The following is a 25,607-nucleotide window of genomic DNA, read 5'->3' on the forward strand; positions in this document are numbered from 1 at the left end:
CAATAATTGAGAGGAACTCCCTGCAAATTAAGAGAATTTTCTGGGGACAACCCAAACAGGACAAATAGAGGGGGAATCTCCTTAATGGGGGCACAGACAGACAGGAACAAAAACGGACAAGCCTTCTAATCCCCCTTCCCCCCCCCCCCCCCAAAAAAAGTTTTGCCTTTAGTTCTACTTTAAGTATTGGCAATAAAACAAAGATGCTTCTTGGTTTATATGCAGAAGTGAGCCCGATTTAGTAAATAAACCCCAGTGTGAGTACTTTAATATGACTTGGTAGCGACTTCTTGTTGTCCCCTATACAACAGCACTCTGACTGGGAAGGGACAATTAAAGAAACACTAAAGGCAAGAATTTTGTTGGGGTAAAATAACAAACATGTTATACTTGCCTCCACTGTGCAGCTCGTTTTGCACAGAATGGCCCCGATCCGTGTCTTCTGGGGTCCCTCGGCGGCTGTCTCTACTCCTCCTTGCAAAAGCTTTCCACCTTCATGCAAGCTCCCTCGCATGGTGAAAATCTTTTGCGAGCGCGCTCCCGTGATACAGCGGCGGCCATAGCTATCAATTCGTCCAACCTAGCCAATCAACGGCCAGGCTGGGAACCGAAAGGTGAAAAAACATTTACCTTTACAACCCCTTTAAGGCCTCGGTTATACTTGCAATGATGTCTGAAGAGCGATCTGCGTTTGACTCATGCTTCAAAGAGCATGTGGCAGTAAAATGTTGGACTACCATTTCCACACGGTTGTGGGGTGACCCCATTCGTTTTTGGTGAGTGGTAGCGCAAGCCAAATATGGCGGGGTAAAATTCCTGCCATGAAGCAAAGCAATCGCACCCACAGCATGTGTAAACCCCCATCCAAAGTTGGAGCATCATGTGTACACTTTCTAAAAGGGGAGTGTTGGTGGGATGGTAAGACTGTGAGTCGACCATGTGGATTTACTGCCTCACAACCTGTAGTGTAAATGAGCCCTAAAACCCCTTTCACACTGGGGCGGTTTGCAGGCGCTATTGCGCTAAAAATAGCGCCCGCAAACCGACCTGAAACAGCGGCTGCTGTTTCTCCAGTGTGAAAGCCCAAGGGCTCTCACACTGGAGCGGTGCGCTAGCAGGACGGTAAAAAAAAGTCCTGCTAGCCGCATCTTTGGAGAGGTGAAGCAGTGGTGTGTGTGTGTATACCGCTCCCGCCCATTGAAATCAATGGGACAAGCGCGGCTATACCGCCGGCAATGCGCCTCTGCACAGGCTCGAGTTTAACCCTTTCTCGGCTGGTAGTGGGGGTAAAACCGCCCCGCTAGCGGCCGAATAGCACAGCGAAATTAGCGGTAAAGCGGCCCTAAAAATAGCGGCGCTTTACCATCACCGCACCTCCCGTCCCAGTGTGAAAGGGGCCTTAGAATGCTGAATGTTAAATGTGCTGACAAATGCAGATAAGTGGAAAGTGCAGAGTAACATAGGCAATATAATTGGCCACCTGTTTTTTCTTTTACGGTTATGTCTCGGGCTTCAGGAGGGGCAAGACCTGTGTTGTTTAAAATCAGGTCTTCTGCCCTACCAGACAGGGCTGTACTGTGTTGCAGAAATTAATGAACCAAAGTACTAATCCTTTGGTTTGTACAACAGTTTCCTTATATGTATTTTATGTGTGTTTTTAGCCATTTGCCTGGGGTACAGCTTTAAAGCAGAACTATAGGCAACATTTTTTTCCATTTTGTATAGCGCAAGAGAGAGTTATAACCCCCGAGAGATTTTTGTTGCCGTGATATGGAAAATATTGGTGTATTAATATTGCCGGATGAGCCTTGATAATTTTGACCTTGGTATTTATATGCAGCCTGACTGCATTACAGTAATACGATTCTGTTGGGCTTAAAAATCCCACACCAATATGCTACACAAATTTCTTTTGTTACTAGCGACTGTCTGGACTTTCTATTCAGCTGTTTTTATTATGCATTTTTTTTTCTTAGGGTGTTCCACATTCAGCAAGCTTTAACGGTGAAGGAATGCAGAGCCTAGAAGGGGCTAGTCAGCTTATGAAACCTTTAACCAAAACCAGTGCATCTGTATCAGCAGCTGATTACCTGGAGAGACCTGAAGTTATGCGCCGGGATAGTAGTTCCACAGACACGAGGCCAGCATTGAAAAATGATGTGCCTGTCCATTTGTTAAGTACCACGAATCAACTCCAAAGGCCAACAGTACCTACTAAACAGCAGATTCCCACTAAACTGGCTGCACTGAGCAAAAGCGGAAAGGAAAAAACTGGCAGAGGAAAACCTTCACATCGTACAGATAGTTCAGGTTAGCACTTCCATATTTGTCATTTTTAAAATTTTTTTAATTAATTTTTTTTTATTAAAAAAGTGTCACTTTAAAATGAACAGTTATAATTGGTTGTCTTGTTTGCCGCTATAGAAAAGGATTGAACTAAGCATGCATACCTTTTTATGCTGCTAAATGCAATAGATCATGCTTTTAGGTCCCATTCACACTAGGGGTGTTGAATATAATTGTCGAATCGGTGCAATTCGGGGGTCCCCGATGCGTCATCGATGCATGCAACCCCAATAATCGATGTTCGTGACATCATCTGACATGCCCCGCCCCTCCCGGGAGATCGCTCCGAGCAGGTCTTTTAAAATACCAGTTTTGTAATAAATGCGCGTTATAATCCATTAAGTGGCCGCCGCTGTATGTGCTTTTTAAAAATATATGTAGATTCATACCTCATGTCTCTGTGTATATAACTGTACATGCGATCATGTGACTGCATGGTCCGGCCCGCCTCTCTCCTCTCTCCTTTTCACATCCCTCGTCTCAAGTCTCTCCTGACGTCAGCCCCACCCACCTCTCTTGTGATCTGATACTTGTTTAGCTACAGACAGTGGGCGGGGCTGAGAACGGATGTCAGGAGAGATGTGAGACTTCAGAGGAGAGAGGCAGGCCAGACCATGTAGTCACATGAGGGGCATATACAGTTATATACACACAGAGACATGAGGTATGAATCTGCATATGTTTTAAAAAGCACATACAGCAGTGGCCACTTAATAGATTATAACGGCATTTATTACCACAGGTATTTTTATCAGCAGTGTGTGACTCCTACACGTGCTCTGTCTGTGCCTGCATTTCTCTGGCTCTTTGCACATTCCACTATGTTAACTCCTAGTGTGCTGGAATGTGCAAAGCCCAGAGAAATGTCAACAGTACAGTGAAACTCACAGGGCTGTTTGCCGGTTGTGGATTCTAATCCCTCCTGACCTCCCAGCAGCCACATGCCTGAATTCCTGTACCCTGTAGTGCACCGGATTAGTGCACTTTTTAAAGGGGAGTTCCACCCTATTTTTAGTTTTATTAAAAATCAGCAGCTACAAAAAGTGTAGCTGCTGACTTTTATTAAACACGACACTCGCCTGGCCCGCGGTCCATCGATGCGGCCGCACGGAGCCCCCCTCCTCTCCGCTGTCAAATCTACTGTGGGCACCCTGCCATGACAGTTACGGCTTCATGGCCGAGTGCGCACTGCGTTCTGCCATTGGCCAGCCAATCTTTTGGGACTTGTGTTGTGTCCCAGAAGATCGCTGGCACGGAGGGGCCGCCTAGGGAAAGAGGAGTCGCCTCCTAGGTGGCCGGGGCAGTGGGACAGGAAGTCCGACTATAAAAAGAGGTTACACCCCCCCCTCTAAAAAATGACAAGCCAAATGTGGCATGTCAGGGGGCAAGGAGTGCTTAAAGCGGAAGTTCCACTGGGTGGAACTCCGCTTTAAAGGAGTGAGGTTATTTTTAATTCAAAGCAGTTCCAGTAAATGTTTTGTTTATTAAAAGTCGGCAGCTACAAAAAAAAGTGTATATTCTGACTTTTAATTAAAAGACACTTACCTGTCCCACAATCCAGCGACGTGGCCACCTGAACACTCCATGCTCTCCCCTGCCTGTCCACGGCGCTGGCAGTGCTACTGTGGGCATTCGGCTGTGACAGCTTGCACCTTCACAGCCGGGTGCGCATGTCTGACTGAGCTGTTCTGCATAGCCGGGCAATCTTCTGGGACCTGTGATGTGTCACAGAAGATTGCTTTGAGGAAGGGCCGCCTAGGCACCCCAAGGGGAAGTGGAAGCGCATCAGCAATCGTGATGCATCGCGGAATCCAATCGAATTGAATCGTTGACCAGATAATCGTAATCGAATCGTGAGCCCAGTGAAGATGCGCACCCCTATTTCACACCACAGCTGTCTGCTAACACGAGTTGTGTTAAGGCAGCCGTACATTTGAATTGCCTAACCACCACAATGAACTGAACATCCGATCTGACTCGATTTTTTCCAATGTACTGCAAGGTAATAAATTAAAATGGCACCACAGCACACCAACACACGTAACTTGTGTTACCACATGCAGCAGTGTGACTGGTCACTTATTGTTAGACTTGGAGCTCTGATAGTACTGCCTGAGGGCCTTGAAAAAACTCTGATGGATTGAAAGATTAGGCACACCCTCTCTTAAATCCCACAATACTTAATTCGGAGCCTGGCAACCTCGCCGCTTGCAACATTTTATTGACCTAATGTGAATAAGCAGACCAACATATTAAAATTACTTTTTCTCTGCGATTTTATCACAGCATCCATCGATCACCGGGCACTGTTTCCATGTAGGCTTTCTGGAAAAGATGAAAGTACAGTGAGGAGTAGACGATCAGCAAGTCCTAGTCTCACGAATAGTCTTATCTCATTCTTTCCTCAAGGTAAGCGTATTGTCCGGAACATATATTTTATTGCTAATGCTATACATAGCTTTAAAGGATAATTTCACCTTTTGTAACATGTTACACCCATATTCACGGTTACAGATGCAATGGCCCCTGCTCCCCCCGATCCCCAGTTCTTAAAACTATCGGGGGATCGCCCAGCTAGCTGTCACAATCTGCTTACCACACCCGACTACTCCCCCCCTTGGCTGCAGAGGAAGCAGCTGGGGGTGTACACATGCTGTGGCTGCAGCTTGAGGTATACTTGGGGTGAATGGGGCTGCACTGCAACCACCCCGCAACTGTGTGCATTGCACAGTTGCAGTGTAGTGATGCTGCATTTACAGTCTTAACCATTTAAGCCCCGGACCTTTAGGCAGCTAAATGCCCAGGCCAGGTTTTGCGATTCGGCGCTGCGTCACTTTAACAGACAATTGCGCGGTCGTGCGACGTGGCTCCCAAACAAAATTGACGTCCTTTTTTTCCCACAAATAGAGCTTTCTTTTGGTGGTATTTGATCACCTCTGCGGTTTTTATTTTTTGCGCTATAAACAAAAATAGAGCGACAGTTTTTTAAAAAAATGCAATATTTTTTAGTTTTTTCTATAATAAATATCCCCCAAAAATATATAAAAAAACATTTTTTTTCCTCAGTTTAGGCCGATACGTATTCTTCTACCTATTTTTGGTAAAAAAAATCGCAATAAGCGTTTATCGGTTGGTTTGCGCAAAATTTATAGCGTTCACAAAATAGGGGATAGTTTTATTGCATTTTTATTAATTATCAGCGTTTTTTTTTTTTTTCGTGACTGCGACATTATGGCAGACACTTCGGACAATTTTGACACATTTTTGGGACCATTGTCATTTTCACAGCAAAAAATACATTTAAATTGCATTGTTTATTGAGAAAATGACAGTTGCAGTTTGGGAGTTAACCACAGGGGGCGCTGAAGGGGTTATGTTTCACCTAGTGTGTGTTTACAACTGTAGGGGGGTGTGGCTGTAGGTGTGACGTCATCGATTGTCGCCCTATAAAGGGGATGACACGATCGATGCAGCCGCCACAGTGAAGCACGGGGAAGCCGTGTTTACACGCGGCTCTCCCCGTTCTTCAGTTCCGGGGACCGATCGCGGGACCCCGGCGGCGATCGGGTCTCGCGGTCCCAGAGCTCCGGGGCGCGCGCCCGCGACCCATGGCTGGGTAGATGTAAAGGACGTACCGGTACGTCGATCTGCCCAGCCGTGCCATTCTGCCGACGTATATCGTCGTAAGGCGGTCGTTAAGTGGTTAAAACAGGTTGCCTCTGTACCACCTGCCAAATGCCTCTGAAAAGCGATCTGAGCATGGATTGCTTTTCAGGGGAGCAGCAGTACTTGCTGCTTTTACAAACAAGCCCTAAAAAAGCAGTTCTGATGGTACAGGAATAGGAGTCACGATTAAAAGTAACATACATACATACACACGCACAAACACATGTACAAACACATACCAACAAATGCACAAACATGCATACAAATGTATACATACAGACACACCCACACAAACGTATGTATAGTGCCTTGAAAAAGTATTCACACCCCTTGAAATTTTCCTAATTTTATCATGTTGCAACCAAAATGTAAATGTATTTTATTGGGATTTTATGTGATAGACCAACACAAAGTGGCACATCATTGAGAAGTGGAAAGAAAATGACAAATGGTTTTACATTTTTAATTTTTTTTTTACAAATATGTGAAAAGTGTGGCATGCATTTGTATTCAGCCCCCTTTACTCTGTTACCCCTAACTAAAATCTAGTGGAACCAATTGCCTACAGATGTTCTGTGAAGCCCTCAAAGGTTTGTTAGAGAACCTTAGTGAACAAACAGCATCATGAAGGCCAAGGAACACACCAGACAGGTCAGGGATAGAGTTGTGGAGAAGCTTAAAGCAGGGTTAGGTTATAAAAAAATATCCCAAGCGTTGAACATCTCACGGAGCACTGTTCAATCCTTCATCCAAAAATGGAAAGAGTATGGCACAACTGCAAACCTACCAAGACATGGCCGTCCACCTAAACTGACAGGTCGGGCAAGGAGAACATTAATTGGAGAAGCAGCCAAAGAGGCCCATGGTAACTTTGGAGGATCTGCAGAGATCCACAGCTCAGGTTGGAGAATCTGTCCACAGGACAACTATTAGTCGTGCACGCCAATAATCTGGCCTTCATGGAAGAGTGACAAGAAGAAAGCTATTGAAAGGACGCCATAAGATGGCCTGTTTGCAGTTTGTGAGAAGATATGTGGGGGACACAGCAAACTTGTAAGAAGGTGCAAAAATTTAACTTTCTTTATCGTACATCACGGGACACAGAGCGGCATATTCATTACTATATGGGTTATATGGAGTACCTTCAGGTGATGGACACTGGCAATCTCAAAAACAGGAAGTGCCCCTCCCTATATAACCCCCTCCCATAGGAGGAGTACCTCAGTTTTTACGCCAGTGTCTTAGGTGTTGGTCATGGTTTAGCTTGCCTCCACATCCTTGGGATTAAGGTGGGCTAACCGGTTCTGTCCAAAGGCCTCAGTGCTAAAGTGGTCAGCAACCGGACCCCAAACCATTGGGGTATAGCCCATAATGCTTTCTGTCACAGAGAGCTGGACCCTGGGCCCAGAACTTAGAAACCTTTGGGGGCCTAATGTTTCTGTTGCCAGGGTGCTATATGGGCCCAGGACAGTGGATCCTTCATAGGAACTAGGGTTGTCCAGATACCGATACCAGTATCGGTATCGGGACCGATACCGAGTATTTGCGGGAGTACTCGTACTCGCGCAAATACCCCCGATACCTAAATAGAATACTTCCCCCCCTTTCCCCCCCCCCCGCCGCTCCTGCCGCATCGAGGGACATGGCTAGAGGGACATTGCTGCATATGTAAGGGACATGGCTAGAGGGACATTGCTGCATATGTGAGGGACATTGCTGCATATGTGAGGGACATTGCTGCATATGTGAGGGACATGGCTGCATATGTGAGGGACATGGCTAGAGGGACATGGCTAGAGGGACATGGCTGCATATGTGAGGGACATGGCTAGAGGGACATTGCTGCATATGTGAGGGACATGGCTAGAGGGACATGGCTGCATATGTGAGGGACATGGCTAGAGGGACATGGCTGCATATGTGGGGGACATGGCTGCATATGGGGGGGACATGGCTGCATTTGGGGACACATTTAAAAAAAGTATCGGTATTCGGTATCGGCGACTACTTGAAAAAAAGTATCGGTACTTGTACTCGGTCCTAAAAAAGTGGTATCGGGACAACCCTAATAGGAACCCAGGGCCTGAAGGTCTAGACGCCCCACGGAGATGGGGGAAGATTGGACCTCTTGCTGTGCAAAGTCCTGCGGCATGGAGCAGGTAAGTGAAGGGGAAACTTGCGGAACTTGGTTCGCAGCAGGTTTTTTTCTGGGGGAAGGTCACAGTGGGACATGCCTATGGTTTATGCGCTGCATCTGGCAAGGTGAGTCACATATCTTAGGATAGGATGACTGTATGTATATATGTTCCCCATAATAGTGACCTCCCTGGTAGTATTGCAACTGGTGCTTGAAAGCATTGAAAAAGGGCCTGTGTGTAAGTGACAATTCTCTCTAAGAGAAGCCCCTGGGAATCTATTGAGGTTTCTCATGTAAAGGGAGTGAATGCTCCTACCTGCAAGCCTGCTCAGAGAGGTCCAGGCGGTTGTGCAGAAATAGATGCCGCTCTGTGGATCCTGGCCTGGACGGCAGGATCAGCCTCTGACCTCCTCGTGCATGAACTGACACCCCCCCCCCCGCCCCCGCGCTCGCGCGTCCCCGTGATATGGGCGCAATTTCGCGCCGTTTGCTGACAGGGGAAGGGCGGGCCTGTAGGTAAAAGGAAGGGGCGGCCCTTCCAAAAAGTTCCCAGCTCAGTGAAGTGTGGAACTGAGAGAGGAAGGACCAGAGCGGCAGCGTGGGGCGCCGAGGACACACAGTGGCCAAAGAAAATATTACAGTCTTCAAAAGGACTGTCTTTTACCCTATAGATAGGGTGTCTTTTTCAGCAGTTTTTTTTGGCAAATACTACTAAAGGGGGACAGGATGGTTTTTCTTTCTTTGGTTTAAAAAAAAAAAAAGAAACAAACCAAGTTAATAAGAAAGAAGGCATTTTTTCCCCCAGAAGGTTTTGGGCAACAACTATTTATTTTCCCAAACACCGTTAAGTAGCGGGCGTACCTCAGTGTTGTACCATGGCGTCTGGTTTAGAGGGTACAAGAGGTGGGGATTCCCCCAGAGGGTCTGAGGTCTCAGACAAAGGCATGCCGCTACTTTCCCCAGAGGGAGCCTTGGTGGGACCATCGAGATCTGGGGCTGGAGCTGGCATGGGTCAGTCCAACCCTAGGGTGGTCACGGACGAGGTACTGTCCACCTCTCTAAAGGAGATGGAAAAAAGAGTGGAAAAAATGATAGCCAAGGCTATGCGGGGCAGAAAACGGAATAGATCTCCGTCGCCCGAAGGTGAACCCTCAGATGAGGAGGTCCCTTCCGCAGGAGAATTGGAAGACCTCTTGGACAAGGACCAAGTAGGTTCAGGGATCGAGGATCCGGGTACGGAGGAGTCTGGCGCAGCCTCCCAAGGGGAGAGCTGGTGGGTTCAAGTTTTAACAGACTTGGTCCATAGGACGTTCAACTTGCCAGTACCAGATCTCCAAGTATAAACGGTCTCAGCTTTGGGCTCACTAAGAGCGCCTCAAACCAATGCGGTTTTTCCGATCCATCCTCTACTAGAGGAAGTTATGTTCCAAGATTGGGCCAAGCCAGATAGAATCTTTGTACCGCCAAAAAGATTCTCTGCCTTATATCCTATGGAAGAGAAATTTTCCAAGAAATGGGCAGCCCCGGCTGTAGACGCAGCCATCTCATGTGTTAACAAATCTTTAACATGCCCTGTAGAAAACATACAGGTGTTCAAAGATCCGGTTGATAAACGCTTGGAAACGCTACTTAAAACCTCCTTCACTACTGCGAGGGCAGTAGTGCAGCCAGCTGTGGCTGCAATTGGGGTTGCACAAGCATTATCGGATCAAGCTAAGCAGATGCTTAAACTTATTCCTGCCCAGCAGGCAGAAGAATTTTCGGACATCCCGAGGGCCATACGCTTTACGGTAGATGCGATTAAGGATTCTATCCAGCAAGCGTCACGTTTATCGTTATCCCTTATCCATATGAGAAGACTTTTATGGTTAAAGAGCTGGGAGGCAGAGCCCCCATGCAAGAAGCTCTTGGTAGGGTTCCCCTTCCATGGAGGACGACTCTTCGGAGAAGACCTGGATAAATACATTCAGACCATTTCAAGCGGAAAAAGTACTCTGTTGCCCACCAAGAAAAGGTTTCGGGGGCCTGCGTTTAAACGACAGTACTCCCCTGGGCAGGGGCCTTCCAATACCAAACAGTATCGACGGCCTCCTGCAAGGTTTCGCAAGCCAGCAAAGCCAGCCCCCAAGCCGGCCTTATGAAGGGGCGCCCCCACCCACGAAGGTGGGGGGAAGACTGCGTCTCTTTACAGAGGTTTGGGAGGCCAGCATTCCCGACAAATGGGTACGGTCTTCCGTGGCTACAGGCTACAAACTAGACTTCCTAAAGTTTCCTCCTCCTCATTTTCAGGAGTCAAGAGTACCAAACAATCCGAAGAAGGGAGCTGCATTAATAGCGGCATTGAATCATCTACTCTCTCAGGAGGTAATAGTAGAGGTACCAGTCCAAGAACAGGGGCTAGGTTTCTACTCCAACCTATTCATCATCCCAAAGCCCAACGGCGATGTCAGGCCAATTTTGGACTTAAAAATGGTGAATGCATACCTAAAGGTCCGCTCATTTCGGATGGAATGCCTGCGGTCAGCAATTGCCGCACTTCAGAAGGACGATTTTATGGCATCCATAGACATAAAGGATGCTTACCTTCATGTTCCAGTTTACCAGCCACATCAAAGATTTCTACGCTTCTCAGTGGCTCTACGTCATTTCCAATTCATGGCGCTTCCCTTCGGGTTGGCTACGGCCCCCCGGGTGTTTACGAAGGTCCTAGCTCCAATCCTAGCCAATCTAAGGATCCAAGGGGTCACGATCCTAGCATACCTGGACGACCTCCTAGTCATAGATCATTCGTCTCCTGGCTTGGAACGAGCAGTGGCCCTCACAGTTCAGTACCTCGAGAGGTTCGGCTGGGTCCTAAATCGAGAAAAATCAGCATTCCAGCCCACAAGGCAGTTGGAATATCTCGGCATGAGATTAGACACAGAACAACAGAGGGTGTTTCTGCCTCTGATAAAAGTCAAAGCCATCAAGGAATTAATCCTACTGGTTCTAAGCAAGAAGGAACCAACTGTTCGCCTATGTATGCGGTTACTAGGCAAGATGGTGGCCACATTCGAGGCGGAACCATACGCCCAGAGCCACACTCGCATCCTGCAGGCAGCCATCCTGTCAGCATGGAGCAGGAGGCCACAGGCCTTAGATATCCCTTTGCCGCTCTCATCAAGAGTCCGACAAAGTCTGTGTTGGTGGTTAGACCCTCAGAATCTACTGAAGGGGAAGTCTTTCAGCCCAGTGGCTTGGAAGATAGTAACCACAGACGCCAGCCTGACAGGCTGGGGAGCAATCTTGGATGGTTGCACTCGCCAAGGCACTTGGGCAAAGCCAGAGAAGCAGTTGCCCATCAACATCTTGGAGCTCAGAGCTGCTCGACTAGCCCTCAGGGCTTGGACGTCCAAGTTGCAGGGGTTCCCGGTGAGAATTCAATCGGACAATGCCACGGCAGTGGCATACATAAATCACCAAGGGGGAACTAAGAGTCAAGCCGCTCAGAGAGAGGTGAGCTTGATTCTCCTATGGGCAGAAGCTCATGTGCCCTGCATATCGGCAATATTCATTCCAGGAGTGGACAACCTTCAGGCGGACTTTTTAAGTCGCCAGACTCTGTTGCCGGGGGAATGGTCTCTACATCCACAGGTCTTTCAGACACTCTGCCAGAGATGGGGAGTGCCGGACGTGGACGTCATGGCATCAAGACTCAACAAAAAGCTAGACAGGTTCATATCCCGCTCAAGGGATCCGATGGCCTGCGGAACCGATGCGCTGGTTTGCCCTTGGCATCAGTTCAAACTTCTTTATGCTTTTCCCCCGCTCCAGTTACTACCCCGCCTGCTGCGCAGGATCAGGGTGGAGCACATACCAGTCATCCTGGTAGCTCCATCATGGCCCAGAAGGGCATGGTATTCACTAATCCTAAAGATGGTAGTGGGAGACCCTTGGACTCTTCCTCTACGGCCAGACCTGCTATCGCAAGGTCCGATCCTCCACCCTGCCTTACGGCATCTAAATTTGACGGCCTGGAGGCTGAATCCCTGATTCTCAGGGGTAGAGGTCTGTCTCAGAAGGTAATCTCTACCCTAATCAGAGCCAGGAAACCGGTCTCTAGGGTGATTTATTACAGGGTCTGGAAGGCCTATGTAGGCTGGTGTGAGTCCAAGCTATGGCTTTCTCGTAAGTTTACCATCGATAGAGTATTGAGTTTTCTCCAGCTAGGAGTGGATAAAGGACTGGCATTAAGCACTATCAAGGGACAGATTTCAGCTTTGTCAGTGTGGTTTCAGCGGCCGCTGGCCACCCACTCGCTGGTTAAGACCTTCATACAGGGGGTCTTACGTATTAATCCTCCAGTTAAATCCCCGCTTTGTCCGTGGGATTTAAATCTTGTTCTGTCAAGTTTACAGAAACAACCTTTTGAGCCGTTGGCTGAAATTCCTTTGGTTTTACTGACAAGGAAGTTAGTATTTTTGGTCGCCATAGTTTCCGCCAGAAGAGTATCGGAACTGGCAGCCTTATCCTGTTAGGAACCATATCTTATTTTGCATAAGGACAGGGTCGTTCTCCGCCCTCATCCTTCCTTCCTACCAAAGGTTATATCCAGTTTTCATCTAAACCAGGATTTGGTATTACCATCCTTCTTTCCTAAACCTACTTCCAGAAAGGAAGGGTTGCTGCATACCTTGGATATTGTCAGGGCCATGAAGGCCTATCTTAAAGCTACAGAGAAGATCAGGAAAACAGATGTGTTGTTCATTTTACCGGATGGGCCCAAGAAGGGGCAGGCAGCTGCAAAATCCACCATCTCGAGGTGGATTAAACAGTTAATCACTCAGGCCTACGGCTTGAAAGGGTTGCCTCCTCCGTTATCATTAAAGGCTCATTCTACTAGGGCCATGGGCGCCTCCTGGGCAGCACACCACCAGATCTCTATGGCTCAAGTTTGCAAGGCGGCAACCTGGTCTTCTGTCCACACGTTTACAAAATTCTACCAGTTGGACGTAAGAAGGAATACTGATACAGCCTTTGGGCAGGCAGTGCTGCAGGCTGCAGTTTGAGACCCTCGGATTCCGGGGGCTCCCTTTTGAGTTAAATTAAAAATTTAAAATTATTTTTTCTCAACTAAGTTGGATTTATTATGATTTGAGTATATCTCTAAATTAAATCCTTTTGTCTTAGGAAGATGTTCTCCCTCCCCTCATTGTAAGCATTGCTTTGGGACATCCCATATAGTAATGAATATGCCGCTCTGTGTCCCGTGATGTACGATAAAGAAAAAGAGATTTTTAATACAGCTTACCTGTAAAATCTTTTTCTTGGAGTACATCACGGGACACAGAGCTCCCACCCCTCTTTTGGGGACCATTTTGGGAGGCATACTGCTTGCTACAAAACTGAGGTACTCCTCCTATGGGAGGGGGTTATATAGGGAGGGGCACTTCCTGTTTTTGAGATTGCCAGTGTCCATCACCTGAAGGTACTCCATATAACCCATATAGTAATGAATATGCCGCTCTGTGTCCCGTGATGTACTCCAAGAAAAAGATTTTACAGGTAAGCTGTATTAAAAATCTCTTTTTTTGGCCTAAAAACAAAACACTATGTGTGGCAGAAAACTAACACTGCACATAACCCTGGAGACTCCATCCCCACTGTGAAACATGGTGGTGGCAGCATCATGTTGTGGAGATGCTTTTCTTTAGCAGGGACTGGGAAGCTGGTCAGTTGATGGGAAGATGGATGGATGGAGCCAACCTGTTATGCTGCGTACACACGACTATTTTTAATGTCATGAAAAAAAAAAATTCTCTTCCGTTCATGGACGGACACAGCAGCAATTGACCTTAGGGTATTATATCCTTCCTTCCAGGAGAGACTAGGCAGAAAAAACAGCACTTCAAGTGTTAACACTTTTCAGTAAAGCTCCTCCCAGGGGGCGTGGTCCCCCGGGTATAACCCACTCTCTGACTCAGCAGCTCCAGTTTTTTTCTGCCTAGCGTCAGGAGTAGACATGGCCTTCTGGAGTCCATGTACTCTGGAATTTTTTTGCGAATTTTTTTTTTTTCCCCCGCTTTTTATTTTGTTTTGTTCCTGCATTTTTGAATCCTGAGATTCTACTATCAACTGCCGACTGGGTGACAGGCTGGATCTCGATCCTTGTAGTCCCCCCATGCTCGGCCATCGAGCGTGTGCCAGCCCTCAGCTCAGCTCTGAGTCGTCCACGACATGCCCCGTTGCTCCAGGGGTGGCCGGGGAACTACATGTTCCAGGGCACACATATGACCGGTCTCTATGGCTTTGTCACAGTGTGTCTGGCCGACAGCCAATGCCGTTTAGCGGACGTTGGTTCTGTCCGGAATGCCTCCAGCCGGTGGTCGCAGGACGGGTAAGTAGTGGCCCCTTGCCCTGGCAAGGTGGTATGGCTGGTGCTTTCCTGGGGAGGTCGGATGAGGGTCCGCCCTGCTTTCCTCTCTCCCTCCTTCCCCATGCTGGGTGGCGGCTGTAAGGGGGGGGGGGGGTTCGCCCGGGGCTCTGTCACTACGGGGGCTGTGCTGCTGTGTGGTGCTATTAATTTTTTTTAGTGCCTTTCCTTTTTCACCATTAAAGGCTTACTTTTTTAAGATTCATTGGTGTGCGGCTGTCCATACCCTGCCTTCAAGTTTTTGCCTTGTTTCTGAGTGGACATTGATTGCTCAGGTGTGCTCACCTGGAGCAGCAGCTTCTCCCTTCTTATTAATTTGTTGTACTGGAGTTGCTTTGTGTGCTGGGCTGTATTTTCTGTTGTGTCATTGTTGCTTTAAACACGTGTATGGCCGCCATTTTGCAGCCCGCGAATTGCTTCCTGAGGGACGGCGCAGAGCGGACAGCACTCTCAGCGCTTCAGCAGCACTACAGCCTGGCCGGGTGGTGAGAGTTACCTGGGGGTCCCCTGCTCTCTGTTTTGCGGCCGGGAGGGTGACCTGTGGGTCTCTGCCTTGCAGTACTAGGGCGGCATAGCTGTGGGTCAACATGGAGTCTGAACAGAGGCTTCTACCCCAACCATGCCTGAGTTAACCCTTAGTGCCCCTGCGGTCTCTGTAGAGCCCATACGGCAGTCCCTTAGGCGTTTATCGCCAGGATTGAAGTGACAAGCGGCCAGAAGGGGGGTAAACCCCCCCCCCTGCACCTGCTTCTGGGAACGGCTCTGACACGGAACCAGACCCTGCTGCTGGCTCTGGTTCTGTCATGTCAGATGTTGCAGGCTTAGCCCACACGGTCAGTGAGGATGACTCTGCTTCAGGGTCAACGCTTGATAAGGCCCCTTTCACATTGAGGAGTTTTTCAAGCGGTACAGCGCTAAAAATATCGCTGCTATCCCGCCTGAAAAACTCCTTCACTGCAGACTCAATGTGAAAGCCCGAGGGCTTTCACACTGAGGCGATGCGCTGGCGGGAGACAAAAAAATCTCCTGTCAGCAGTATCTTTGGAGCAGTGAGAGGAGCGGCATGGATACCGCTCCTTCCCATTGAAAACAATGGGAAACCACGGCAATACCGCCCGCAATGCGCCTCTATAGAGGCGCATTGCGGGCGGTATTAACCCTTTATCGGCGGCTAGCGGGGGTTAATACCGCACCGCTAGCAGCTGATTCCCGCGGCAATATAGCACCGCTATTTTTAGCGGCGTTATACCGCTCCCGCCCCAGTCTGAAAGGGGCCTAAGGCGTTTTGTTGGAGCTTTTATCACTACGGTGCGGGATACTCAAAAACTTGAGGACGGCGGAGACATCAGAGATTCCGTTCCCTTTTGGGTTCCTCACGCCGCCCCGCAAAAGTGTTTCCTTGTGTTCTTTACCTGGACAAAATATTATACAAGGAATGGGATCGGCCGCAGAAAGTTTTTGATGTACCAAAATAGTTTGCGGTCCGTTATCCTCTTGAGGAAGACTTTAAAAAAAAAAGAAAAGTCCTCCGTCAGGGGACCCCCCTGTGTCCAGACTGAACAAGTCTACCACGTTACCTGTGGAAGGGGCTCCCGCCTTTATGGACCCCGCAGATAGGAGAGCTGAGGCTGTGGCCTGCTCCATGTTCACAGTAGTGGGGTCAGCAGTGAGACCGGTTTTGGCCAGAGCTCTAGTGTCACAGACAATTACTGAGCGGGCAAAGTCTCTGCTGCAGGAGCTGGAGGCGCATAATGCTCCTAAGCTCCGTGTGGGCCTGGCTGACCAGCCTTGTGTGGCTAAAGTGTTGGTCTGCGGACCAAACCTCTAAAAGGTCCTTAAGAGGACTTACCCTTGAAGGGTGTACGGCCTTTTGGGGCGTCCCTGGATGACATCATTATAGATGCTACAGGGGGTAAGAGCACTCTGCTCCCACAATCTGGGGAAGGGTAAGGAGCTAAGACACCCGCTTTAGATCAAAAGCGCACCTGGTACAAAAAGCCTGCGGACAAGCCTGCTTCTGCATGTAGGTCTGCCCCCGCCAGACACTCGGCTGGGGGCCGACTTTACGGATGCACGGCTCGGTGGAGATCCCTCTTTCCGACCGCTGGGTTTGCGATGTAATTTCCTGGGGGTTCAAGATAGTTTCTTTCTTGTTCACCAAACAGATTTTTCCTTCCAGCCTCCAGCTTCCTCCGGTACGCCGGGTGGCCCTGTCAGTGGCTGGTCAGGATCTGCTGGTCAGGGAAGTGATTATACCAGTTCCTTCAAGGGAACGGTTTCAGGGGTTTTTACTCCAATCTGTTTGTAGTCCCCAAAAAAGGAGGGGGGTCCGTCCAATTCTGGACCTCAAGGCCCTTAACTCTTTTGTCAAAGTGCAAAGATTCAGGATGAAATTGTTCGCTCGCTAGTGGCGGCTCTCCATCAGGGGGACTTTATGGCGTCCTTGGGTACTCAGGACGCGTACCTGCATATTCCCATACGCGCGAAACCCCAGAGGTTTCTGCGTTTTGCGGTCGAAAAGGACCATTTTCAGTTGGTGGTCCTCCCCTTCGGCCTGGCTTCGGCACCACGAGTTTTCACAATGGTGCTCGCTACGATTCTGGCCCTGCTAAGGCAGTGCGGAATCACTGTTGTGGGATACCTGGACGACTTTCTCCTGAGAGCTTCTTTAAGCTCAGACTTAGGGGAGGATGGTCCATCACCTGCCAGCCCCTCCAAAAGATTTGGGTGGCTACTGAATGCCCAGGAGTCAATGTTCGTTCCGTCCTAGCGACTGGAATACCTGGGGTTGGTCCTGGATTCCTCGGAAGCAAGTTTTTTCTCCCGACGGAAGAACTCCAGACACTGCAATCTGCGGTGCAGCGGTTTGCGACCCAGCAGTGGTCGTCGCTTCGCCTTTGCAAGAGAATTCTGGGTCCCATGGTAGCCTCTTTCGAAGCGGTTCCGTATGCCCAATTCCACACCCGAGTGTTGCAGAAAGAGATTCTGTCAGGTTGGGACAAGCTCCCTTCGTCTCTGGATTACCATATTTGGGTGAAGTCGCCTGGTCAGGTCCTCCCTAGTGTGGTGGCTGATATCTCCGGTACTTCGGACCGGGAAATTATTTTTGCCGTGCTATCGGACAGTGGTCACGACGGATGCCAGCCTCTCCGGCTGGGGGCATTCTGGAGTGTCCAGTCAGCCCAGGGCGCTGGACTCAGGTGGAGTCCCGTCTGCCAGTCAATGTCCTGGAGCTCCGGGCTATCAAGCTGCGTCTCCCCAAGTGGTTTCTGGGTCTGCAGGACCGTTCGGTCAGGATCCAGTACAACAACATCACGGCCGTGGCGTATGTCTACCATCAAGGGGGCACGCGGAGCTCGGCCGCGGTGGTGGATGCACACATCCTCCGGTGAGCCACAAGGTACGCCCCGGCTCTGTCGGCCGTGTACATTCCAGGGGTGCAGAGTTGGCAAGCCGACTACCTAAGTCGCCAAACACTGGACCAGGGAGAATGGTCGTTGCACCAGGAAGTGTTTTCAGAATTGTGCCAAAAATGGGGCACACCAGGTGTGGACCTTCTGGCGTCCCGTCCCAATCGGAAGGTGTCACGTTTCGCGGCCAGGTCAAGAGACCCTTGGGCGGACGCGTCAGACGCGTTGGTGGCACCGTGGGGTCACTATCGCCTAAATCTACGCTTTCCCTCCTCTGAAGCTTCCCTCTCACCTGTTGCGCAGAGTGGAAGCGGAGGGGATGCCAACAATCCTGGTCGCTCCGGATTGGCCGTGCCTTTCCTGGTACGCGGACCTGGTGCGTCTGGCAGACGTCCCTTGGATTCTACCCCTGAGAGTAGATCTTCTGTCGCAGGGTCCGATTTTTCCTCACCCTGCTTTACAGTCGCTGGCTTTAACAGCATGGCTGTTGGGAGCCAGGAGTTGGAGGTCCGAGGTCCGTCGGACTCGATGATCTCTACCATGCTACTTGCACGGAAGTCTACTTCACGTAGGATTTGCCATCGTACGTGGAAGGCCTACATCTCTACGTGTGCAGAGATGAAATGGCACCCCCGCACATACGTGTTGTCCCAGATGCTGCTGTTCCTACAGCGGTGAGTGGGTCAAGCTCTCGCCTTAAGTACAGTTATGGATCAGATTTCGGCCTTGGCTGTTTATTTTCAGCGACCGTTGGCGACGCACTCCCTGGTGCGTACGTTTGTACAGGGGGTCAGGCTTGTGACCTTCCAGACACACGTATAAAGCCCTTTAACTAGTTAAAGCGGGAGTTCACCCATTTGTAAAAAAAAAATTTTTATCCCCTTAGCTTCCTGCTCGTTCGGTCTAGGGGAATCGGCTATTTGTATTAAAATATGAGCAGTACTTACCCGTTTTCGAGCTGCATCTTCTTCCGTCGCTTCCGGGTATGGGTCTTCGGGAGCGGGCGTTCCTTCTTGAGTGACAGCCTTCCGAGAGGCTTCCGACGGTCGCATCCGTCGCGTCACTCGTAGCCGAAAGAAGCCGAACGTCGGTGCGGCTCTATACTGCGCCTGCGCACCGACGTTCGGCTTCTTTCGGAAAATCGTGACGCGATGGATGCGACCGTCGGAAGCCTCTCGGAAGACTGTCACTCAAGAAGGAACGCCCATTCCCGAAGCCCATACCCGGAAGCGACGGAGAGGATGCATCTCGTAAGCGGGTAAGTACTGCACATATTTTAAAATAAATAGCCGATTCCCCTAGTAAAAACGAGCAGGAATCTAAGGGGGGAAAGTGCCCTCTAAGGGTGAACCCCCGCTTTAAGCCCCGAGCCTGTTTTTCAGATTCGGTGTTTACGAGACTAAAACATTTTTTTTTTGCTATAAAATTACTTAAAACCCCCAAACATTATATATATTTTTTTTCTAACACCCTAGAGAATAAAATGGCAGTCATTGCAATACTTTTTGTCACACCGTATTTGCGCAGCGGTCTTACAAGCGCACTTTTTTTGGAAAAAATTCACTTTTTTAAATAAAAAAATAAGACAACAATAAATTTGTCCCAATTTTTTTACATATTGTGAAAGATAATGTTACGCCGAGTAAAATGATACCCAACATGTCGCGCTTAAAAAATTGCGCCCGCTCGTGGCATGGCGTCAAACTTTTACCCTTAAAAATCTCAATAGGCGACGTTTAAAAAATTCTACAGGTTACATTTTTTACATTACAGAGGAGGTCTAGGGCTAGAATTATTGCTCTCGCTCTAACGATCGCGGCGATACCTCACTTGTGTGGTTTGAACACCGTTTTCATATGCGGGCGCTACTCGCGTATGCGCGCGAGCTCGTCGGGACGGGGCACTTTAAAAAAAAAATATTTTTGTTTTCGTATTTATTTTTATTTATTTTACAATTTTTAACACTGAAATAAAGAAAATAATAAAAATATCACTTTTATTCCTATTTATTCCTATTACAAGGAATGTCAACATCCCTTGTAATAGAAAAAAGCATGGCAGGTCCTCTTAAATATGAGATCTCATATTTTGGCTTAAATGCAAAAAAAAAAAAAAAATTGAAACTGTAATTTTTTCAAATGACAAAAAAAAAAATGTTTGTTTAAGACGCTGGGCGGGACTGACGCTTTGACGTCACTTCCGCCCAGCAGAGCTATGGGGACGGGTGAAGGACATTTTTCCCTCACTCGCATCTCCAGTCAGCAACCGAGCGCACCCGAGGTCCTCCGCTGCTACCGACGGCTACGGTAAGCGGCGGAGAGCGGTGGGAGGGACCCCTCTCCCGCCACCGATAATGGCGATCTCGCGGCGAATCCGCCGTTATCGTTGACAGGACCGCCCACTGAAGAGATAAATATCTCGGTTGTGGCAGCAGCTGCTGCCGTTACCGAGATATCCATCTTTAAAGTGCCAACCTAGAACGACGGTGGGCGGTCGGTAACTAGTTAAAAAAAATATTACAGTGCCTTTCCTTACACAGCTGGGTACTGCACTGTAGGAGGAAGCAGAGAGCACAGCACACTCCCCCTCCCTTTTACTTTGCTAAGGCTGATGTAGCTCCCTCACAGTGCCGATGTACAGTTTGGCAGGAGATCATCTGACAACCCTTCTCCATCAAGATCCTGCGGCACACCTGAGGATCTCTGGCAACACCCCAGTGTGCTGCAGCACACAGGTTTAGAAAGGCTGTTCTAGACAGCACCTGAATCTCTTTTCGGAACTATTGCACTTCTGTGTGGATGGGTTGGAAGATTCTCTGACAATTGCCTAGGACTTATGCTAGTTCATATTCGGCAAGTACTATGGCTGAAATACTGGTTAAACACCCTTGCAAGAAGCAGCTGAAATATATGCCTTTTGAGGGCAAATGCCTCTTTGGAAATTCCTTGTATGTGTTTATCCAAAACGCAACAGGGGAAGAAAGCACTCTAATCCTTGAAGTGTGCTCTGGGCTGAACCTGTTGCACTCTCAAGCGCTCATTGCCCCTGCTTCGTTACCGTTTCATGGTGCCTGAGCTGGAAAATTTCAGCTGGGCCCTTAATCTCAAGAAGTCAACCCTGGAAACTGTTGCACTGCCTGGTTTATTTGGGTCTTGTCCTGAACACGACCCTGGCACATGTTCCTTCTCCAGGAAAGGAGAGCTTTGGACCCTCTGGTTCATAGTATGGGGGGCTATGTTCCCTGGAGTGTCCCTCCTATTCGCCTTTGCATGAAGTACTAGATTTGATGGTAGCCTCTTTTTTGAAGCAGTTCTACATGCTCATTTTTGTCAAGACTGCTACAACTCAACATCCTGACAGTATTGGACATACCAACTGTGTCCTTGGATCACTCTGCATTTTGCACAAAAATCACTGTATTCTTGCAATAGTGGTGCTGGAGGACAAGAAATCCATTCTCCCAATGATGTGGAAGGCACTGTAAGGTTAGGGTAGAGTCTTGGATTTCCTTTCAGTCCAGGGGAAAAGCTCCAGATGCCAATCGATGTCCTGGAGCTTAGGGCAGATTGGCTTGCCCTTCAGCACCGACACCCAGCCCCCAACCTCGCTCCAGAGACTGCCAGTTCGGGTCCAATCTAACCACGCCCAATTGTGACATGCATAGATCATCAAGCCGGAACCAGGATTAAGGCTGGGTTCACACTACTACACTACTTTCATCCTACTTTGCTCTGCTACATTGGTCCTACATTTATCCTACATTGGTCCTACATCCATCCTACTTAATGAACAGGATACTACTTTGGTCCGACTTCAATCATATTCAATGGGCCTGAAGTAGGATCAATGTAGGACCAAAAGTAGTACAGGGAGCATTTTCAAAGTCGGACCGACTTGTGTAGGACGCTACAAGACGCTCTCATAGGGAAACATTGAACACAGAGCAAAGTAAGATGAAAGTAGTGTAGTAGTGTGAACCCAGCCTCAAGCTGCTTTTCAAGAAGCGGAGCTCATTACGACTTCACGTTCCGGCCCTGTCCGAAGTACACTTTCCAGGTGTGGAAAATTGGAAAGCTGATTTCTTAAGTCGCTAATGGCCCACCTTGCAGAAGGCAAAAAAAAAACTATCAGCTCATGGGGTTTGCCACAGCTCTTTGCTTGGTGTGAAAAGGGAAAGCTTCACCCAAGCAATACTTTGTCGCATGGGTTTAATTTATGTCAGTATTGGACAAATGCTTTCCCCTGAAAACTAAAAAATGCCAGGTTTCTGCCTTGGTGGTGGCTAGCTTCCCACTCTTTATTCAGAGCCTTTGTATAAATCATCGCTCAGATAGGACTGCTGGTACACACTCTGTTTACTCTGTGGGGCCCTTAGTCTGGCGGTGGTGTTGCTCAGAGACCATTATTTGAATGTATTTGGGACACTTTTCACCCGCTTTATTTCATGCAAGTGTGGGTTTATGCAGGGCTTTGCTCTTTGCCAGTGTTCAATCAACTAAAGGCGGTGATTACCCCAGTGTTCTATAAATTACCTCTCCATTGTCCTGTGATGTACTCCAAGAAAGGTATTTTTCAAGTAAGTAAAAAATGCCATTTTATCCCACCTTTCTTTCCCTGTATTTAAGGATTAAATGTGCGCTACATTAATTTGTAAGTAGTAGTTACGGTCCCTGTGTGCATTTTGAGTGCTGTATTTTTAACTTCAGCTTGGGATTTCAGGTACACAGGTTGTATTTTATTTTTCATATCAAAGTCTGTTTTCAAATTTTCTCTTTTGCCACGTAGACTCTTCAGGACAAGGCGATCCCATCAATGAAACACCACCATATCATTCAAGTGTGCATCGGCAAAGCAGTTCTCATTTACTGACACCCTCTATTCATCCTCCACCACCACCTGCTCCAGCTAACGAGGAGGATACAAATAAAGAAGATGTTATATTTTTCTAGCTCCATCACTGACTTTTTATACACTTTTCATGGCACAGACTGAAATATTGTGGATTAATGCTTTTACCACTAAGGCCTTTTTATGAAGTTTTAAATGGAATCTGTAAAAGTAACAGGTTTAAAATGGTGTGGCATTCAGTCCAAAGAATAATGAAGGGATATTCACCAGTAGATTTGCCAAATGCAATATTTTTTTTTTTTTCTTGTTCCTGCTAACCATGTGGTCTTCTAACCCGACATCTCTGTTCCAAGTGCAATTGGAGTGAAGTCAAAGGGTAATGGTGCATCTGTCAAACCGAAGCATTACCTGCTGGACAGGATTGCTTAATATTTAGGTTAAAGTTATGTCCTTATGCTTGTTGTCTTTTCTCGCAAACATTTCCTGAGGGACAAAAAAAAATTACCAATAGCCTGTCCCTTCTTCCTTTAGCATGCAGAATAAGTAGCATTTCTATTAGCAGCTATAAAGGGGTGTATTTATATCTATTTATAAAAATTCACTGCAGGCATTCGTGAAAACGGTTGTGAATAATTTCCATGCTAAGGTTTCTAAAATGTGCAACATTTTGTTTTATGATATTTAAGTTGTCTTTTGCAGGGCGAATGCATCATACATTTGGCTAATCCTGTTTGTTCCAGTGTTGTCAAATACAATATGTCAACTATTATACATGGTGTATGGGTTTCTTTGTAGAGATATAAGCTGTAATGAATGCATCATCTCTTAAGAACATTTAATTCTGAGGCTGCATTAACACATGAAAAAACTTTAAAAAAAAAATCAGTTCTCTGTGGTGCCTTTTCACATATGTGCACGCAACTGGTATGAACATGCACCATAGAGAACAATAGATTTTTTACGTTTAAGACTTTTGTAGCTACAACACACTTAGGTGTGAATGCAGCCTAAGAGAGATTATACATTCAAACAGCAGACAAAGTACTCTGACCATTTGATCAGAAGAGAAAGTACTCTTAAGAACATTCCATCAGGCAAAGAAATTATTTTGTTTTTGTTTTGCCCCATTGACACAACAGACACAGATTTATACATTGTGCAAAAAAAAAAAATCCCTAAAACAAATGACTGAATACTCATGAACTCAAACAGAACAAATGTACATGCAGTTTCGCTGGACGAATAGCCATACAGGTTTTCTCTATTATAAATTAACCCCTAAGGCCGGCCATGCACTGTTCAAATCTTGGCCGTTCAGCAGGAACCGGCCGAGATTCGAACAGTTATTGATCAGGCTGAATGTACCAAGTTGATCGATTAAATTGAGTACAACCAGCCTGCCGTTTTTTTGTTTTTTCTTACAATTATCTGCTATAGCCGCTAGCAATAATCACTGTCTTCTCCCAGTGGGGATTGCTCCCCCCCCCCCCCCCCCAGAGCAGACAATTGCTCGGCAGGAGCAGGAACTATCTGTCTTGATGGGGAATCGTGGTTGCAGGAAAGAAATGTGCACCATGTATGGCCTGCCTTAGGCTCCATTCACACCTGAGCGTAGAAATTTACTGGCATTTTTAAAACTTTTTAAAAGCGTATTACATGTCTTTTACTGCTTCAGGCTTTTTTGTTTAGCCAATAGAAAGCACTAGGGGGAGGAGAGGGAGAGGAAATGAGGGGTAAAGAGCTGCTGTTTGAGCAGGCAGTTATATTAAAGTCTATGGGGCCAAAAACACTTGTAATCTGCCAAAAAGGAAATTGTGTAGTTTTTTGAGCGACAGGCATTTTGCTTCAGGCGACAGAATGCTCCTATGTGAACAGGGGCCATAGAAATGAATGGAATTTGGCTTGTTGAGCACTTTAAAGCTACAAGCTTCAAACAGAAAATCGTTCCGGTGTGAACAGGGCCTTGGTGTCTACAGAGGTTAAATCTTAAGAAATTATCCTTCTTGTAGAATTTTTTGCTTTCTTGTGGAGTGCCTCGTGTGACAGTAACAAACAAAATTGTTATTTCCTACTTGTACGAGTAAATGCCTAAAAATAAGGATTTTTTGGCAACAGTAAATGATTTTTCAAGTGTTTTGTTTCAGTCAATAATATCCGTTTTTAGGTAATGTGGCCATTGGACCAAACGTTGATGAAAGTGGTATATGTGAAAATTTGGAGCTTGTTTTTATACATTTTATTTTTTTACCACTATTTAATTGTTCACATACCTTTTTTTTTATATTTGCTTCATTGTTAAGGATACTGTGCTACTGCACAGAAATCTCTGACCACAAACACGTTTTTTTTCACGTATGTGTAAGGCACAGCTACAGTTGTAATCTACCTAATTTCTATATAGATTTTTTTTTTTTTTCTAGTGCCATAGTAGTTCCCTACTTATACATTTTGGGCTAGATTCAGGTAGCTGTGCCCCTTCTTACGGCGGCGCAGCGTATCGTATTTACGCTGCGCTGCCGTAAGTTTGAGAGGAAAGTGCTGTATTCACAAAGCACTTGCCTCCTAACTTACGGCGGCGTAGCGTAAATGGGGCCGGCATAATCGCGCGTCATTCAAATGATGTTGAGGGGGGAGTGTTTCATTTAAATTAGGTTGACCCCGCGTATTCTACGTTTTTTACGAAAGGCGCATGCGCCGTTCGTGAAAAAATCCCAGTGCGCATGCTCAAAATTCCGACGCAAATCGTCATTGCTTTCGACGTGAACGTAAATTACGCCCAGCCCTATTT

At 47.4% G+C, this 25,607-nt stretch overlaps 1 protein-coding gene across 2 annotated transcripts in view; it reads left to right on the forward strand.

Annotated features, from left to right (window-relative positions):
- The window catches only part of ARHGEF18 (Rho/Rac guanine nucleotide exchange factor 18), a 139,233-nt gene extending 115,435 nt beyond the window's left edge, over window positions 1–23,798 (forward strand). For both annotated transcript variants that reach the window (XM_040327062.1, XM_040327070.1), the window contains exons 20-22: window positions 1,977–2,310; window positions 4,633–4,755; window positions 22,757–23,798. In XM_040327062.1, coding sequence (XP_040182996.1) covers window positions 1,977–2,310; window positions 4,633–4,755; window positions 22,757–22,920 — 621 coding nt within the window. In that variant the 3' untranslated portion in view covers window positions 22,921–23,798. The remainder of the gene's footprint in view (window positions 1–1,976; window positions 2,311–4,632; window positions 4,756–22,756) is intronic.
- The last annotated feature ends 1,809 nt before the right edge of the window (window positions 23,799–25,607 follow it).

The sequence above is a fragment of the Rana temporaria genome, chromosome 1 (assembly GCF_905171775.1).
Source record: "Rana temporaria chromosome 1, aRanTem1.1, whole genome shotgun sequence".
Classification (NCBI taxonomy): domain Eukaryota; kingdom Metazoa; phylum Chordata; class Amphibia; order Anura; family Ranidae; genus Rana; species Rana temporaria.